This window comes from Lontra canadensis, unplaced genomic scaffold, assembly GCF_010015895.1.
Source record: "Lontra canadensis isolate GAN:19392208 unplaced genomic scaffold, GSC_riverotter_1.0 scaffold35, whole genome shotgun sequence".
In the NCBI taxonomy this organism is placed as follows: domain Eukaryota; kingdom Metazoa; phylum Chordata; class Mammalia; order Carnivora; family Mustelidae; genus Lontra; species Lontra canadensis.
Window position 1 is genome coordinate 2444072 of NW_022631029.1, and position 18898 is coordinate 2462969.

At 56.3% G+C, this 18898-nt stretch overlaps 3 protein-coding genes across 4 annotated transcripts; 2 read left to right on the top strand and 1 right to left on the bottom strand.

Annotated features, from left to right (window-relative positions):
• Nucleotides 1-1292: 1292 nt before the first annotated feature.
• Nucleotides 1293-7303, bottom strand: ABHD8 (abhydrolase domain containing 8). Of its 2 annotated transcripts, none has more exons than XM_032867597.1 (5): nucleotides 7119-7303; nucleotides 5249-5996; nucleotides 3272-3442; nucleotides 2912-3128; nucleotides 1293-1957 (listed from the first exon to the last, which is right to left on the bottom strand). In XM_032867597.1, the coding sequence occupies exons 2-5, from the start codon at nucleotides 5986-5988 to the stop codon at nucleotides 1787-1789; spliced, it is 1299 nt and encodes a 432-aa protein (XP_032723488.1). In that variant the 5' UTR covers nucleotides 5989-5996; nucleotides 7119-7303; the 3' UTR covers nucleotides 1293-1786. The 2 variants fall into 2 exon arrangements, with proteins under 2 accessions (XP_032723488.1, XP_032723487.1); XM_032867596.1 differs by lacking the exon at nucleotides 7119-7303 and adding an exon at nucleotides 6340-6444.
• Nucleotides 7304-9158: 1855 nt separating this feature from the next.
• Nucleotides 9159-10274, top strand: MRPL34 (mitochondrial ribosomal protein L34). Its single transcript, XM_032867599.1, has 2 exons — nucleotides 9159-9354; nucleotides 9593-10274. The coding sequence occupies exons 1-2, from the start codon at nucleotides 9308-9310 to the stop codon at nucleotides 9804-9806; spliced, it is 261 nt and encodes an 86-aa protein (XP_032723490.1). The 5' UTR covers nucleotides 9159-9307; the 3' UTR covers nucleotides 9807-10274.
• Nucleotides 10275-11281: 1007 nt separating this feature from the next.
• DDA1 (DET1 and DDB1 associated 1) lies at nucleotides 11282-18796 on the top strand. The gene is made up of 5 exons (XM_032867598.1): nucleotides 11282-11410; nucleotides 15687-15767; nucleotides 16005-16056; nucleotides 16851-16912; nucleotides 18104-18796. Exons 1-5 carry the CDS (start codon nucleotides 11408-11410, stop codon nucleotides 18212-18214), a joined length of 309 nt encoding a protein of 102 aa, XP_032723489.1. The 5' UTR covers nucleotides 11282-11407; the 3' UTR covers nucleotides 18215-18796.
• The last annotated feature ends 102 nt before the right edge of the window (nucleotides 18797-18898 follow it).

Genomic DNA, 18898 nt, shown 5'->3' on the forward strand with positions numbered 1-18898 from the left:
TGTATAAGACTGGGAGGCCACCCAGACACCAAGTCTCTTGATAAAGTGATAGCAATTAAAAGTGTGCCATGTGCCCAGGAATTCACAGAGAATTCACTAGGAAAGAATCCAGACACCCCCCCCCAAAGAAAGAGAGATGAGATTTGTCCAACAGAATTTCGCAGTGTGGACCCTACTGACGTTTGAAGCCAAATTATTCTTTGAGGTAGGGGCCGTCCTCTGTGTTGTATGGTGTCTGGGCAGCATCCCTGGGCTCCACCTACTAGATGCCAGTGGGCTCCACCCACTTCCTCCTACCCCCAGTTGCCACAATTAAAAATGTCTCCAGAATTTGCTAGTGAAGGGCGCCTAGGTGGCTCAGTCAGTTAAGCATCTGACTTCGGTCCAGGTCTTGATCTGAGGGTCCGGGGATAGAGTCCCCCTCAGGCTCCTTGTTCAGCAGGGAGCCTGCTTCTCCTTGTGCCCACCCCCACCCCCAGTCATGTGCCACACTCTCAAATAAACAAACGCAATATTTTTTTTTTTTTAATTTGCTCGTGGGAAACAGTGCCACCATGAAAACTCCGTTCTAAACTAAAGGTGGGCTTACGAACCAGTGCAGAGAGGATCAAAGAGGTAGTAACTTAAAGGGAGGATGCTCTCCCCGCACCGTTCACACAAGCCAGAGGTGTACCCTTGAGATACAGACATTAGAAAATATAGAGGAGTAAGAGCATGGCTGTAGGGCAGGAAATCCTTCTGCCAGACAAGAAAGGCAGACTCCTTGGCTTAAAAAAAAACCAAAACAACAACAACAACAACAACAAAACCAGAACAAAAACTATCTTCATGGCAAAAGCGACCTTAAACCAGGTTGAAAGATACAATGGGATAGTAAGAGGTACCAACTTGCTGAGTGGCGTGGCATAAAAGGGATTCAATGAACCGATGGCGTCAGGCACTTGGCACAGGACTTTGTATACAGGTGGCCCTCCATTATGGCTGCTCCAGCCCATGCAACGTCTGCTGATGCTCACCTTAACCCCTGTATGAACCTCAGCTGAACGGCCTCCCGCCTTCCAGGGACCCGGAGCTCACCATCTGCCTCTGTTCTGGGAATACTGCCCAAGCAGCCCCTGCATTCTGAGGAGGGAGGGAGAACTCGGGAAGCAAGCCTGGACAGCCAACGCCCTCACTTCTCTTTAAGTCAGCCCTGAGGGGGTGGCGCCTACATCAGCCCAGTCTACAGACGGGGAAACTGAGGCTCAGGACGACCCTGCCCTGTCATCACCCAGCACAGGTCCTCCAGAGACTCAGATTGTCACTTCTTTTTATTGAGTTACAAGTTGAGATGTGCAGGTTCGGTGGTGCCAGCCCCCCTCTCCCTCCCCCCCACTTGGGCAACAACAGCTCCCAGCGCCAAGAAATGGGGGGTGGGGAGGGTCTCAGGCAATGAGGCGGGGCCCTGAGGGTCCCAGGATCAAGCACGGCTGACACGGAAGACAGAGAGCGGCGTTGAGGGGCGGGGGCTTCTGTACAAGGTCATCCTCCACGGGGGTTCCGGCTCCGGCCCCAAAACACCGATGGGTCCGGCAGGATGGAAGCGGAGAGCGGTGTAACCACTTGGCTCCGGAGAACGCCATGCCCTACCCAGCCGGCCTGGGGGCCTGGGGGCGTCTCCCTGACCTGACTCCGCCCACCGGAGCGTACAGCCCGCCCAGGTGGTCCGCGCTGCGGACGTGGGGCGGCCCCTGGCTTCCTCCTGCTGCTCCTCCGCTTACCAAGCGATGCCCGGCCGGCCCAGCGGCTACTTCTTCTCTTCTGGGGGCGCAGGCAGGGGCGAGGGCAGGGCCTTGGGCGAGGGCTCGGGCTCCCAGAGCAGGAATTCGTGGAGCAGCGTGTTGACCGTCTCTGGACACTCCAGCATCACCATGTGGCTGCCTTCGTCGATGAGCTTCAGGAAGGCCAGCAACAGGATCTGCGGGCGGGGGCAGGGGTGGGGGCACAGGTTCAGGGTGGCAAAGGCAGGCTGCCCTGGTACACCCAAGCCCATCCACACCAGGCCTGCAGTCTTAGGAAGTCCTTCCTGTGGTCTACCCTTCATCCCTCTACTTCCACCCAAGGCAGAGGTGGAGGATAGCCTGCTGACCTCAGTATTCATTCAACATTTATGACGTGGCTACAGTATGTCCAGAGAAGAATTTCTCAATCCCAACACTACTGACACATAGGGTGGGACGATTCTCTGTGGTGGGGGGTGTCCCGTGTACTGTAGGATGTTGGGCAGCATTCCTGGCCCGGACCCACCAGATGCCAGTAGCAGTGTCCCACCCCCCACCCCACAGGGGGACAGCTTACAATGTCTCCAGACATTGCCAAATATCCCTGGGGAGCAAATTCACCACTGGGTGAGGATCACCGAGATAGACAGAAAGACCAGGTCTCTCAAGCCAGGTCAAGGTCTCTCGTGCCAGGCTTCTCAACTTTAGCATTACTGACACTTGGGGTAGGAACATTCTTTGCTGTGGAGCCATTCTGTTCGCTACAGGGCACTGAGCAGCATCCCTGACATCAGAAGCCCTTCCTCCCCACTCATGACAACCAAAAAAAGTCTGTAGACATTTCCAGTGTCTTCTGGGGCTCAGAATCCCTGCTGGCTAAGAACTGCTGGTCCAGACCTAGTCTCAGGGCTGAGGATCCCAAGACACTTTCTCGGTAGGCTCTTATCTAAAGATCCCCCGCCTGACCTCTCCCAGAATTACATATGACCAGGCGTCCCTGGTCACTTATACAAATCCCAGCTGGGCAGGGCACCAGGGCAGCCTCATGTTCTGGATCGCACTCTCAATCTAACCTCTCCCTTCCCTGGGGCTGGAGCACAAGGCAGAATCCCCCTGGGGCACGTGTGATGGCTCGGGTGCCAAGACCCTACCTCGGCCATGCGCTGGTCTTCCTCCACTGGCACAAACTTGTCGTGCATGCCGTGAACGAGCAGGACGGGCACAGTGAGCTCAGCATGGTAGACCTCGTCACCTTCAGGCCAGTACTGGCCACTCATCATGGCTCGCAGGACGAAGGATGACACGTTGAACGCATTGCCCTCCTTCAGCAGCTGCTTCTCTTTGGCTCCTTGGCGCGCGAAGCCAGCCCTGGTGGTGAGGACGCACTCCTGGAGGCCTTGCGCCAGCTCGGCCACCAGGGGCACCTCCGATGCCCATTCTGGCAGCAATACAGCCTCCCCTCCCCCCAATTCAGGGAGATGCCAGGGTTCGCTGGGGCCAGGGTGACTCACTTGAGAAAGCTCCAAGCCAGGCAGGGTGATAGGCAGTGCAGGACGCACGTGGGCATGTTGAAGATGGAACAGAAGCTGGGTTCCAAGGCTGTGGGGCCCCCGCCGTTAATCATGATGACCTTGTGCACCAGGTCTGGGTATTCATGAGCCAGGAACGTGCAGAAGGAGACACTGCGGGTGCGTAGGTGGGTAGGTGGGTGGCGGGGAGGGTTGGAGGGAGTTGGTCAGCAGGATACAGGTAGTGAGGGAGGTAATGCCCTTCCTTCACCCAGAGACAGGTCCTTGAAGGCTAACATTCTTCCCTTGGGGCCCACGGGCACTGGATGGGAGGGAGGGATGGTGGGGGAGGCATCTTGAGTGCCTCTAACCTATAAGACTATGTGTGTATTGAGAGTGAATTTTTTCCATTTTGTTTTACAGAGACGATTCAAATCCAGAACTTTCATCAGATCCTCAAAGCAGCCATGATCCCCAAAGGGGTAAGAATGACTTATCCCCAAGTGTTAAGAAAGCATTCCGATTACGCTGCTACTCTTTGGTTTCCCAGAGAAGGTCCCTGTTTCTTGTCCTTTCCCTGTGAGGATCCTCTGTCCCCAGTCTCTGGGCACGGCACATCAGCCTGTCTTATACAGGCTGGAAAGGTACAGCCGGAAGAGCCCCCACAGTCCAGCTCCTCACTCCCTCAAAAGCCGGGTTCATTGGGCCAATGATGGCCTGTGGGCTAGCCATTTGTTTTGGTAAACTAAGTTTACCATTTTTGTAAATTTGTAAGTTATTTAGTAAGTAAAGTTTTATTGGAACACAGCCACGCCCATTTGTTTACCATGATGGCTGCTTCTTTGCTCTGACAGTAGAGTTGTGAAGCTCCAAAAGAGATGACCGTATGTCCTAAGATATTTACTACCTGGCCCATTAAGAAAAAGTTTGCAGACCTAGCTGTAAAGAGGAACAGGATACAAGCAAGAGTCAGTTGGCCTTCACTGTACCAGTTGGCCTTCACTGTACCTTCACTGTACCAGTGACTCCCTGTGTGCCCTTGGGGAGATTGCCTAACCTCTCTGAACTTCCGTCTGCACATCTGCAAAATAGTAACTGGGCTGTCCTCGTAGCATTGTTATGAGGTCACAGGAACTACCTCAGATGGGTGCTCATTTAATCAAAGGAAACATTTAGCATAAACATCCACTTTGGGGGGTGTTCTCATATAAACAAACAGGAGCTATGTTACTTTCCAGCCTGGCTTCCTTTCATTCAGAAATATATGGAACGTTTCTTTGTCTTGTCTCATTGCATGGGCCACACTGCTAAAACAGTGGTTCTCAAACTAGCCGGCTGATCAGATCCTGCCTTTCCTCCTGGGTAAAGGCGAGTGGTACCACCTGGCAGTGATCAGGCACCCAGGCCCAGTCTTTGACGAGTGGGCACTCACTTTGATGCTGGATGGTATCATGCATCCCTCCTTTAGTGGGAGTGAATTACAGGAACCTGTGCCCTTGTAAAAAGACTGTATAGGATTCTAATTACCCCTTCCTTGGAAGGGATCTCCAGAGCAACTGATTTTTGAACTTAAAGACAATGGTTCTCAGCCAGGGATGATTCTGACTGCCAGGGAACGTATTATTTGAAGACACTTTTTTTTTTTTTTTGAAGACACTTGACGGTCATGACCATAACTGGGCCACTGTGCTTGTGGCAACCAGCAGGCAGAGGCTAAGGAAGCCTGCTAAACATCCTACAGTGCACATGAAAGCCCCTCGAAGAGAGGAATGACCTGATCCAAATGTCACTAGTGCTGGGACTGCGAAACACCGCTTTAAAAGGATAGGAAACAACAGCAGTGGAGGCGGGCATCGCTATCTTGTTATAGCCATAAATGAGAGTCTTCAAGGAGAGAAGTCAGTGTTGGGCAAATGCGTGTCCAGTCCCTGTGACTCTCCCCCACTGCTCCCCCCCAGCCCCACAGCAGCATTGGCTCACCCGTATGAATGCCCAATGAGCACGTTTCGCTTCTTGGCATAACGCTTGAAGATGGCACGCATGTCCTCTGCCAGCGCATAGAAGGTGTAGGCTGCGGCCACCTGGGGTGCCGAGCTGGCCCCATGACCGGCCAGATCGGGTGCCACCACCTCATAGCCCAGGCGCACAAAGAAGTCCAGCTGCTCCTTCCAGATGGCCAGGGAGCCGCCCACACCGTGGATGAAGAAGAGCACCACGTCGGCCTGAGCACCTTTGCAGCTCGTGATGCGCTTTTCACAGTCAATGTGGATGGTGCGCTTGGGGCGCCGGGCTCGCCGCCGTCGCCCACCACTGCCACTCCCGGCGCTGCCTGAGCCCGACCGGCCATCACTGCCTGCTGGGTCGGCCAGCTCCACCTCTAGGGCGGCCGGCGGCTCGCCAGAGCCATTCTGCCCATGCAGGAGGTCAGCTCGAGGTGCCCGGCCCAGGTTCTCCACCAGTAACCGCCCGTTGCGGTAAACGGTAATTCGGCGCTGGCAGCGGACCAAGCCAGATCGGTCTCCCTGGGCAGCATCTGGTGGCAGTGGAGGCGGGTTGGGGGCTGGAGCAGGCCCCGCGTGCTTCACCCGCAGCACACGGCCAGGCTTGACCTCCACAAAGGTGTAGCCATCACTGGACTCGACGCTCTCCAGCGGCCCCACGGCGTTGGGCGGTGCGCCTAGCAGGCAGCAGAAGATCCCGTCGGTCACCCCAGTCAGCATGGTGTGTCCTGCAAGTGGGGGCACAGCCATCTCAGGGGCTGTCTAAATGGCCAGAGCCAGCCAAGCACCAAGCTGTTTTGTCTGTCTGGTCAGTGCCTGCCTGGGGGTAGCCTAGGCTGTCCTAGAGAGAAGGACCTGGCTATGGCTGACTCCAAGAGGTGTCCATAGGGAAGGTGGTATAATCCAGGGCTGCTTCTTGGAGGGGGGGACATTGTGGCAAATGAGGACCATCCCCCCCACCCCTCCACCCCCGCTCAGGGGTACAGTAGTTATGGCTTCCATAACCCATTCATTCATTGATTCATCCATCCATCCACCCATCCATTCATGCACACATTCTCATTAACTTACTTTTACCAAATGGGCACATTCTGACTGCCTCTGAAGGCATCTAAAAAGGTGCAGATTCCAATGAGCCCCCATCCAGGCCTCTGAACCTGGCTCCTGAAAGGTGAGGCCCTGGGGGAGGGGGTTAGGGACTGAGCTCCAGAAGGCCTTGCCCAGCTCTGCAAGCCCCAGACTGGGTCTGTATTGCAGATGGACAAGCTGAAGCCCAGACAGTCTGTACCCTCATCAGTACCCTAGCTTCCGGGGGTCTGACACACAATCCCCAAAGGTGGAGATGAGGATGGACAAGGTAAAGCCCTCTCTGGGGGCCTCCGGTCCTCTATCCTGCTCCCTGGGCCACCTTCCTCCGTGTCCATGGCAACTACAGTCAGTTACATAACTCAAGGGGGATACCCGTGCAGCGCACCCCCATTGTCTAGGGCCTAGAGATGGGACCAACCCCTCCCCCGTCTCCATCCTGGGCGCCGCGGGGATAAGACGCTCTGAAGGCACGGCCTCCGATGGCCCATACTTGCTGATAGAGGGGAAGCGGGTCGCGCCACCCCACTCCAGTGGAATCCTAACCCCGGATTGCGGAGGGGGACGCAGTTGCGCCACGCCAGGTCCCCTCCCCAGAGCCAGATCCTGCCTCTCAGGTGCTAGTAAGCCCTACGGCGGGGTCGAAGCCACTGGGGCTCCGCGGCTTCCTAAGAGCCCGAGTGCTGGCTTTGTGCACACCCCCTTCCGATGTCGAAGCCCCAGGGACCTCGATGTCCCCCTCCCAGAGCCCACTCCCCGCTCACCTCATCTAGGGCCCTGTAGCCCGGGGCAGGGCGGAGGGGATCCCAGGCGGAGAAGCCAGCGTCCGCCTGCGGCGCCGGTTTACATGGTGGCACAGGGTCGTTCCAGGCGCGTCTACGCGGGCCGGCTCGGGCCCACGGCGGTCAGCGCGGGGGCATCCCGCGGCTGCCGAGAGAGCCGGCCCTTTAAGTCTCTCCCCAGGGGGAGGGGTCGTATGCCGACGGACGGGCGTCTAGGCCAATCAGAGCTAGGAAATGAACTGGCCTAGTTAGACTACCAATCATAGGCGGTAGCTTCGGGATGAAGGCGGGCTCAGGAAACAGCAGCCCCACCCCCTTAAGGAGTTTACCGAGGAGGGAGGGAGGGAGGGAGGGATTGGGCCTGGCCCAGGGCCCAGACGGGGTCGCGAACTGGTGTCTGCGGAACTCCGGGGAGGTAGCCTCCGGAGCCCCTAACTGCGAATAGGATCCCCTCGTCTAGCCCCTGCCTCCGAACAGCTTTGTAGCCTCCAAATGGGGCCCCCATGCTCCTCTCTCTGTACTGACCTTTCCGTTCTAGAGACTCCCAGATCTTTCCAATTCAGGGTGGGGAAACTGAGGCTCATAAATGGCACAAAGTCACAAAGCAAGATGGGGGCTTCGCGGCAGAGGTGGTATTTAAAATCACGGCTGTGTGATATCAAGTCCTGGAAATTGTTTAAACAGACGACTTAAAGCTATGAGTTATTGTGGGATTGGAGTTTCACAGACAGGCCAGTTTAACCATTGGTCAGTCTAACTGGTGACTCTGTGGTCCCAACTGGAGTCAAAGATCCCAGGGTTCAAATCCAGCCTCTGCCCTTTGTTGATATGTGACCTTAGGCAAGCCACTTCTCCGAGACTCCACTCATTTCTCTATGAAATTAATCCCCTCATGAGTTTGCTCTGCAGGTAAAATCACCCAGAACGGTAAGTGTTCAATACGTTATTGACATTATTATTGTACTGGTTTAGTAGTATAATACTGTACAGGTTTGCTAAGTGTTGGTGCAGGTAGGATGGGCTTCAGAGGACAAGGGGTTAACCATTCCTTGCCCACTCCCATCTCCTGGAATTTGCTGCCAGAGCTGGATTAGGTCCTTCCTCCCACTCTTGCCCACTCAGGGTGCTCCTGGGAGACTACAGTCGATTCATGCAGTAAATAGTTCCCTTCCCTGCCCCTGCACCCCACCCCCCACCTCCAAGCTGGGAGATTCTGGGGTGCCGGCAGGGACTCAGCCAGCAGCCTGGCCCTTGAGAAACCCTTGGGCTTTTGGAAGAGTCTGGGGAGAATCATATGGGAACGTGGTTGGGCCAAAGGGAGGGATGGGGCTGGGGTAGAGGAAAATATCCGAAGATGTTCAAAGTTAATGGGGGGGGGATGGAGATGAATAGAACATCAGGCAAAGGTGGGTGTGGCTGAAATTTAGAGGGTGTGTGTGTGTGTGTGTGTGTGTGTGTTTGGAGGGCTTCATTTGCTTGCCAGAGGAGCTGAATATTTTCCCTGGGGCAAGGAGCACCATAGAGGCTGTGAGAGAAGGGAAGAGGGTCATATCTAAGTATAGAAAATTTTTTCTTGGATCAGAATGGAGGTACCACCACGGACAAGCATAAAACACATGAGTTTCAGATTGAGAAACTGAATCCCCGAGAGGAGCAGGGACCACCCCAAGGACATCCAGGCAACTCCAACTTAGGTCTCCTGGGCTCCCCGCCAAAGAAGAGAGACTTGGCTGGGCCCAGAGAAAAGCTGCCAGCCAGCTGTGTGCCATCTGCCCGCCTCCTGCTGGGGGAAGGAGGATGGACCAGCCGTTTCCTGAGGCTGCCACCAGCTGCGCCACGGTCACTACCGGGCACCCTCTGCCGGTCGACAAGAGAAGGAACCACAGCTCCCGGCGGACTCCGGGACACAAGGTCTTGTACGCAGGAGCATGCCAAAGAGGCACCGTTCGCCTGCCACCTGCTGGTCCATATGAGGAACTACACCCCCTTGCCCGTAAGGACGCGCTCGCGGTGGAGACGCAGGCGCAGAAATACTACTCCAGGACAACCCGGAGGCCACGCGGCCACCGCGGTAGGAGAAACTACATTTCCCAGAAGCTTTCGTACTGCGGCTGCAGAGCCTATTCGCTTTGGAATAGCCGGCGTGGGGACGTCGCGACCGGCGGCTGGACATGGCTTTCTTAGTCGGATCCGTAGGTCGCCAGTTGGGTCGCGTCAGGTGAGTCCTCACGGGGACCCTTCCCCAAATCTGGAAATAAGGGCGGTGTCGGGGGCTGGTGTCAGCTATTTGGTGACAACACGACTTGCCAACGGCTTGAGCTTTGATGGAGCGCTTCTTGGAACCAGGCTCCGGCCCGGCCCGGATAGTGGAGCCGAGGCTCAGAGTGGTTGAGCGTCCCGCCAAAGTCACAGAGCGCCCCCTCTGACCTTCCTCGCCATCTCTTTCCCTCCCGCAGGTGGCTGCAGCCCCGCGCCTGGCTGGGGCTCCCCGATGCCTGGGGACTTCTCGCCGCACAGCAGAACCGAGGAAAGGCGCGTGGGAATGAGTATCAGCCGAGCAACATCAAACGCAAGCACAAACACGGCTGGATCCGGCGCCTGAGCACACCGGCCGGCGTCCAGGTCATCCTTCGCCGCATGCACAAAGGCCGCAAGTCGCTGAGCCATTGAGGAGCGCTAAACTGCCGGCAGGACCCCCATTAGAGCATTTCTCTGACCTGGGACCTCTCCTGCCATTGTTTTTATGGGGAGCCGGGACAACTCAACATAAACCCTCCTCAAATTGTGGAGTCGGCCCCCAGAGCGGGGGAAGTCTGCGGTTGGACTGTGAGTGGGAGTAGGAAGTCAGACCTCGCCTAGTCCCTTTCTACGCTCTTGAATTAGGAAGAATTTCGAACATACAATAGTCCACAGTGAACCCTGTGTACTCAGCACACAGCTTTAACCACCAATTACCCACAACCCACCTGACCCCTCCTGTGTTATTTGGGAGCAAATCTCGGGCATTAGGTTATTTCTTATTTCAGAATGCATCTCTCCAAGAAAAGGGCTCTTTAAAACCTAATCACAGAACTTTTCACACCTAAAAAATGGTTAACAATTCCATAATATTGTCTAATAAATGTCCAAATTTATATTTGTCTTATATATGTCATCATTTTTCACAGGTCTGGAAAGGTTTCTGGGGAGTTAGGGCTTGAATCCTCAAACCCTAGAATGGGTTTGTGGGAATGGGCTGTGTGACCTTGAGCAAGACCTTAGCCCTCTGAGGCTCTGAGGCTCATTTGACTCCTACGAAATGAGGTGCTTATTTCTCCTTTGCTGCATTGTTGGAATAATAATACTCAGTAGCTTCCCTTAGTACTACTGAGTACTTCTGTGTACTGGGTGCGAAGTCCTTGTCTGGTGGGCAGGGTAAGGGCACTTGATTTGTACCCAGGCAGTCTGGAGACAGCGGAGTCAGGACTGAGAGGAGGGTCTAAAGGCTGTGGGAGCCCGGAGAAGTTTCGCCTGGCTTGGACTTGGGAAGAATGTGGTCAGCAAAGTCTTCCTGAAAGATGGAGCAGGGCCTGGGAGGGCCCAAAGGGAGAAAGGATTAGACTCAGAGGTCAGGATAAAAGGTGGATAAGAGAGGCAGGAGGGTATCAAAATTCCGGGCCAAGGGGATGGGACTGGATCCTTAGGGGACTAGAGAGCGACGGGGGCATATAAACAAGAGAATCTAAAGATAGGAAGCAGCAAGTGCAGAGCGTTTAGATATGCGAAACCTAAGGTTAGGCCCCTGGAGAGGATGCTGGGGTTGTTAGGGCAAGTCCCCTTCCGGGGCTGCTGTGGAAACTCCGTGAGACACCATATTAAAAAGTGAAGCAAGCAGTAGAAAAAGGAGAGACCTGCGGAACCTCCCGGAGTTGTGGACTACAAATCCCAGGAGGCGTCGAGGGCACGGCCTCCGCCCACTTCCGGATTTTGCTGCCTTTGCTTCCAATTCCCGGGCGGGGTTTTGCTTCACCAACCGAACTTGACCACGAAAGGAGGAGGTGTGTTGGCCAATGGACGCGTGACTTAGCCAAGTCCGGCCAATGGGAGCGCGCAGAGGCTCCTACTCTAGGGGCGGGGCTAGAGGACAGGCCAATGAGCAGGGGGCGGCGGCGCCATCAGTGTGGGCTGTGCCGTGGTTGGAAGTTACTGTGCGGCGGCGGCTAAGAAGGCGGCTGTGGTGGCGGCGGCGGCGGCTGAGGCGGTAGCTGAGGCAGCGACGGAGGAGACAGAAGATGGTGAGAGAGGCTGCGGGGCCCATACTCCCCCTCCGTTCGACAAAATGGCGCCGCGGGCCCACCCACCTCTAGTAATCCCTGAAGACCCTCACCTCCCTGCCCGGCCCCCTCAGGCCCCGCCCCGCCCCTCGCTCTGCCCTATAACCTTCAACCTCGGGACCCTGCTGTGAGCTTCCTGCTGACCCCGCCCCGGCTCTTTCTCTCCGACCCCTGACCCTATCTAGGCGTCCAGGCCCTGACAACCCATTCATTTCCGGGTCGTTGCTCCCCCGGAAATGGGTGGGGGCGGGGGTGGGGTCCCCCGAGACCCTCATTTCAGGCCTTGTTCTCGGTTTCTCCGGTCTGGGTCTCTCCAGTTCAGGACGGTTTGGGAGCGCGTCTTGGGCGTTGGGGCGGGGGAGGGGGCTTGACATCGTGACATGTGGGGCTTTGTCGCCAAAGGAAGTGCGACATCACAGACTGCCCAGGTCCCCCAGAGCCCTGATCCCACCCCCAGCATTTCGGCCCCGACCGGCCCTAGAGCATAGCAACTTCATCTCTCCTGTCCCCGACCCCCTTCCATGTTAAATGAAGGTACCAATAATAGTCCAAACCTGATAGGGTAGTGGCAATTCAGAGAACTGATGTCATGAAGGGCTTAGGACAGTGAACGCTCAACAGATGAACTGGGTGACTTGGGGCTGGTGGCATCTTTTCCCAGCTGGTTTCTCAGCTTTAAGTGGGAATAATGCCAACTGGTTGGGCCATTTGCTCATCCTGGGATTTGACTATAATGGTTCTTTGGGGTTCTCTCCCGGACCCTGTAAAGTGGGATGGTGACTTGGCATCAGAATTGTGCTCAAGCCCCCCCCCCCAATCCCCCACTATTTGGCCTCACCAGAACTGGCAGGGGTGATGGAAGCTTTTGTCAGGGCATGTCAAAACCCCATTGTCGCTGGACCCAGGGTCCCAGCCCACCACAGCCCATAGCTCATGAGATGTGTTGGGGGATAGGCAAAAGAAGAAGGAGATGAGAACGTGGGTTCTTAGCATGTGGGTCTCTAAGCCTGGGTGTTGTCTTTGATTCATCGCTCCCTTCTCATCTTCCATGTCCTGTCCATGAGAAGTTCCGATGGCTTTGCCTCTAGAACACATGGTGAATTCATCTACATTCTCCCACCTTGGTCCAGGCACTGCCCGCTCCTGCCTGGATGCCTGCCCCAGCCACCTCCCTGGTCTCCTTACCTCCCTCCTGCCCTGCTGGCAGTCTGTAATTCACCCAGAACCAGAGGGAGCTTGTAATTTAAAGTGTAAATCTCATTAGACCACTTTCTAGCATATGAGATACTCTAGGGGCTTTTTGTAACCCAGATGAAACCCCACCTTCTCCATCAGCCCCCATGGCCCCCATCCACCTCTATGACCTCATCTCTACCCTCTTCACTCCTCCCTGTGCAAGCTTCAGCCATATTGGCCTTGTTTTCATGTCCTCACACTCTTAAGTCCCTTCCACCCAGGGCCTTTGCACCTACTGCTCCTTCTGCCTGGAATGTTCTTCCTGTGAACATCATCTCCTCAGAAGAGCCCTTCCTGACTTCAGGAGGCCCTTCGTCTCTCCTCTCTTGGCACACCTTATCTTTTCATCTGCCTTTGGATGGATCACTTGTGGGCTGCCTGTGCAGGGATGGCATACACTTGTTCAGTGACTGTTTGCTGAGGCAGTGGACAGCTTCTGGGCCCAGCTGTGGCTAGGATTTGTCTGGCTGGAGGGAGGATTTGTCCCCTGTGACTCAGGCCTTGTTTTCCTGCTTAGCTGACAGGAAGTACTGGTCATACCATTTTCATTCATTTATCAGCACAAATGCATTGATGCTAATAGCTTGCCTTCCCGGGAGCTCTGTGAGAAGCTTCTTCGAGGCTAGGAGGTCCCTTCCCCCCAGGCCACACAGCCAGTGAGGGGTCCAGCCAGGATTGAGTGCAGGTGTGGGTCTTTGCACGTCTCACCACTCTGCCGCCTGGCTCCATGTGAGCCCTGCCAGGGGTCCAGGATTGACCCAGCCCTGCCCTGCTCTCTGCACCCCGGGAGGAGCCAGTCCAGCAAGGGAGGTGGACGTGTAAACAGATGACCTCGCTGGGGTGTGAGCTTGGCTCTGGCGGAGGTTTCCAAGGTGTGAAGAGAGGAAAGGGGCCGGGTGGGGTTTGAGCTGCATGGAGAGCTTGGTGGCTTTTTCCTACAGGGGAAGAGGACAGGCATTCTGGGAGGATGGCCCAGCACCAGCTGGGATGGACGGGGTTTGTGACAGGAGGGCAGCATGAGCCAAATTGAGCCGGGCCTTTGGAGAGACAGGAGCCCCTCCTCACCCTTCAGGTCTCTGTGCCTGCATCACTACCTCTGGGCAGCCCTTCCTGATCCTCCCAATCAGCCACATCTTTCCCCAGGGCTGTCCTGGCTCTCACGTCACCTCACAGTACTCTGTCTTCAGAGTCACTCTGCATTCCCTGCACAGCTCTTGGTTGCATACCTGTGTCTTTGTGTACGGGGTGCTTCCCGGGGCCAAGAGCAGCTCCACTGTGGCTTACCCCAGGGCCCTGGTGCCTGGTGCTGGGCCCATGACATATTAGGAGTCTGAAGAAAGCCAGCTGGGTGGGTGAAGCTGGCCGCATAGTCAGGTGCAGTTGGGGCAGGGGTCCTGGGTTGGATGAGGCATGTTGGAGGGGCTTTGAGCTGGCTCCAGGGCAGATATAGAGCACCCAGATGTGACGGCTGCTTCCTGGGTGGAAGTGGGAGGCCCATCCACATTCCAGGTTCCCTTGCTGGTCCATACTGCCAAGGTCTTACTAGGGCCTAGTAGAGGAAGGGCTGGGCCCCGCAGAGTTGAGGACATCTGTTCCCACTTGCCCTAGAGGGTGGTAGGGGAGCACCTGAAGGGCTGCTTCCCTGAGGTTGCTTAGCCTGGGCTCAGGTATGCGGATGGGTCTCCCAAAGCAGGGTTACTCTAGCCTGCAGGGGCTCTGGGCCCTTGGTGATCAGGCAGGGAAGCTTAGGCACTGGCATGGCATGTAGCATAAAGAGCTTGGCCTCTGAGGTTGGGTGAACTTGGGTTCAATCTGCTTCCTTGTTTTCTTGTTGGGGCTGGGTGATCTCAGACAAGTACCATGTGACCCTTCTGCCTCAACTTCCTCATCTTTAGTATGAGGTGACTCCAGCCCCTGGCGGGCCATGTGGGGAACCCCTTCCCAGCTGCCCCACTCCAGACCTGATGACGGCATTGCCCTCTTCTGGTGAGGAGTCACTCCTTACCCCAAGTTCGCAGCCATCATCCCTCCCTGAGCATTTCTCTGGCTCTCATGTCTCAGTTTCCTAAGGTGGACATGGCTCTCATTGGCCTCTCTTGCCCCCATCTTATGGCTGAGAGTCAGCTCAGATGTCCCAGAGTCAGAGCCTTTCCTCTCCAGAAACCTCTCCCTTTCTTGCCCAGCTCATACCAGACTGTCAGGGGAAAAAGGACTTCCGACGAGTCAGGGCTGTGAGGGAATTCTGTTGCTGGCTCCCGGCAGCGGCATGGGCTTGAGAATCGGGCCCTCCCGGTGAGAGGCCAGGCTCCGCACCAGGCACAGGGTGTTCTCCCTTCGCAGAGCAGCCTCTGCATCAGGGAGCCCCAGGAGCAGCCCCTGAGCGGACCTCTGTTCACAGACCTGTTTGCTTTGGTCCACACAGCATTTTCTAAAAAGCCCAGCCAGCTTAAAACACCTTGTGATGGCGTGTGAAGACTTGGATTTCTGAGTTTTCTTCAAACTTGGGAGCGCAGTTGCCCCGGGCTCTGGTTTCTGTAGAGCTGCAGCCTGTGTCCTGACCACCCTCTCCCCTTCACCCAGGCCCCTGCTCCCTCACCCCTGTTTCTTGTCACTCTGGCCCACAGGGTTTTTTGGGGTAGATGAGTCTTTCCCCATGCCAGGTCTCTCTCAAGGCGGATAAATGGAAACGAGGCCAGGAGTTTAATATTCAGCAAGCATAGAGGGCAGGTCTGGGCCCGGGTCTGACTTCCCACCCTGCTGCTTGCTTCTGACTTTAACCAAATGGCCTGTCCTCACTGAGCCTCATTTGAGAACGCTCACTTCTCCCAGGGCTGGTGACTCTTTCCTGGTCATCCCAGTGTGCACATCAGGTAGCCAGCTTACAGGTACATTCTGGAAAGCTTAACAGAAGAACACAAAGATGGAAACTGGACGTCCCAGGAACTCCAGGGGCGACCCGGCCTGCTGCCTGGTCTCACTTACCGTCTTCCCCATCTTCTAGGCAGATTTTTTGAAAGGACTGCCCGTCTACAACAAAAGCAATTTTAGTCGATTTCATGCGGACTCTGTGTGCAAAGCTTCGGTGAGTGCGTGCTCTGGGTACTGGACATGGTCGGGGAGCTGCCAGGGGGAAGGGGGGATGTGTACACCCCATTGGGGTCTCACCAGGAACAGAGGCTGGTCTTTAAGCCCGGGCCCACCTGACACCTTTGCATGCTGTTGTGCCTTCCTTGCAGGGTGTGTGCCCGGGTGAGGGGTGAAGGGGGCCCCCGTTAACCTACTGGCTCTCCTCACCCATGTCTTCCCAACTCTCTTGCAGAACCGACGTCCCTCAGTCTACCTGCCCACCCGGGAGTACCCATCTGAACAGAGTAAGCGGCCTCTGTCAGTCTGTCTCAACCTGGCTGCGAGGGGAAGGGCCGCAGGGCAGTGCGGGTCGTGAGCCACGGGGTAGTGGGAAGCCCGCATGCTGGCATCCGCATCAGCCCCAGGGGGGTGCGCAGTAGCCCTCAGCTGCTGCTCACCAGCGCTCTCCCCTTTGTCTCCCGTAAGTTTGGGTGTCCCCTGCCAGCACTGTGTCACAGACCCCGAGACGACTGTACTGTGGGAGGGGATCCTGCCCAGCCTCGGGTATGCAGTACAGGGAGGTGGGCGCATCCAGGTGGGGGGCGTCTGCCAAGAAAGGTGCAGAGCCTGCCGAGCAGGAGGACCCCAGCATTATTGTGGTTTTGGGTTTTTATTTGAATGGTGGCAGAGAAGCTACGTGGATCCTGCATGGCGGGTTCTGTGGTCACTGGGGCACAGCTGTAGAGATCCGTGTTCCTGGTCTGCCTGGACCGTGTGCTGGGGCTCATTCACCCGCTGGGGCTGGACTTCCACATGTGGCAGAAGCTTTGGTCTCTCCCAAGCAAGCAGGGGCCCAGGTGGAGCAGCTGGCTTGGGCCCCTGGTAGTAGCTGTGTACTTGGGAGCAGAAACACTAGGCTTCCCGAAATCCTCTGTGCTGGGGGTGTAGACTTGGAGCCGCATCCAGGGCACGCAGGGCAGAGATGGGCGGGAGACAAGGGAGGGATGAGAACCTGTCCTGGGAGGTGCAGTGCAGGCCTGGGTCGGGGTTGGGTCACCTGAGGCCTCTTCCTGCAACTTCCTCTGCCTTTTCTCCTCAGTCATTGTGACAGAAAAGACAAACATCCTTTTGCGCTATTTACATCAGCAATGGGACAAAAAGGTAAGGCATGTGGGGTCAGGTGCTAGAACTTGTGGGGACTGTGGTGGCCAGCAGGGGGGCGCTGAGTTGGGGAAGGACACAGGTGACTGGAAGACCAGGTGTTTGAGGGCAGAATTGGACTTGGCCAGGCCCCAGGGGAGGGAAGAGTGTTTCAGAGGAGTGCGTGGCGAGCAGAGGCTGTGGGGTTCTGGTGCTCAGGGTTGGACTGGGACTTGTCCGGTGGCACTGGGGCCCGGAGAGCACTGAGGCTTGGCTGCCCACAGCCTGCCCATGCGGCCTTGGTGGCGGGTGGACCTGTGCATTATTACCTAGAGTCTTTGTTCAGTGCTGGAACGTCCACATGGTGACAATTCTAGGGGATACAGATCGGGGCAGAGGCAGTGAGAAGCCGTACCCCCATCCCCCCTGTGAGGCTGCCTTTCTGACACAGGACATTTTTTTCATTGTGTTTCTTTTTTCTTTTTTAAAGATTTTACATATTTATGTGAGAGAGAGGGAAAGCGAGAGAAAGCATGAGCGGGGAAGGGGGAGAGGAAGAAGCAGAAGCAGGCTCCTGGCTGAGTAGAGAGTTGGGTGCTGGGCTCGATCCCAGGACCCTGAGATCATGACCTGAGCCGAAGGCAGATGCTTAACCGACTGAGCCACCCAGGGGCCCCCATTTTTTCTTTTTCTTGAATGGAGATGTGCGTATGTTCCGCATCATAGTCAGTTTGGGGGTTTTTTGCCTAACATTGAACGTCAGGCAGTGACCTGCTTTGGGCCAGGCTGGAGGGGGGCTCCATGATGAAGTGACTGCTGAGCCTTCCTTGTCCTCCTGCCCCACCCCCACAGACCTTGCTTCCCACCGGCGGGTGGAGGGGGCAGTTTCCAACACAGGCTCTTCTTTGGCAATGCACATTCCCCCTGGGTGGCTCCTGAGTGCTTTTTACCACCACCGCCCCAGCAGGGCAGCTTTCTTCTCCAGGCATTTTGGATGGTGTGTGGGTCGTTGCCAGCAGTGGGGACTCCTCACGGTGCCCAGGAAATGCCTGGCAGTCTCAGGCCGGTGGCCCCAAAGACTGTGGCTGAGTCCGGGAGGTGTGGCTAGCAGGGGGATCCCGGGTTGACTGCCCCACTCCAGGCCCAGCAGCAGGATTTCAGGGGCTCACCCAAGTGAAGACTGACACCCCCTCTCCTTCCCCTTCCTCACAGAACGCCGCCAAGAAGAGAGACCAGGAGCAAGTGGACCTTGAGGGTGAGAGCTCGGCACCCCCCCGCAAGGTCGCACGGACCGACAGCCCGGACATGCACGAGGACACTTAAGACTCTCACTCCCCCACAGGCGCCTCCTGTCTTGTCTGCTCCTCGCCCGCCCGCCTTGTGTAAGCGCCCCCACCCTGCCCCCACCGCCCACCCACACCCGACCATCCACACCACTTCCAGCCTCACAGGAGCCGATGTATTTATTTTCCTCGAGTTTTTATTTATGCTGTAAAATGTACCGAGCGATGGGAAAAGGGGACGTCAGACCCAGTAGTGTGATGTTGGTAGATGCTTTTTAAAAAACATTGTTATTCACAACCCCACCCCCACCCCCAGATTCCCCTTTCTGCCCCCAACCCCCTCCACCCCAGTTTTCCTCCGGAAAAACCAGAGCGTGTCTGCACGGGTCTAGAGCCGGGGCCCTGCTGTAGCCTGGCAGCATGGGTGGGAGCCCTTCTCCCCACTCCTACTGTCCAGTCCGGGCCTTGAAGACTCGGCTGGGACCTATTCCGTGCCCAGGCTTTGCTCTGAAATGTGTGCCAGGGGGAGAAGTCGGCATTTCCGGATCTTTCTCTTAAGTCATTTTATCATGGACTAGTGCGCGCTCCGTGTCACCCCAATAAAAGGATCTTTCCTACTCGACCTCGCGTCTTTGCTCCGTGTGCCTCAGCCCCAGAGGACGGAGCTACTGAGAGTCGTCTCGTCATCACCAAGAGGAGCCAAGAAGGGCCCCCCACGTGCCAG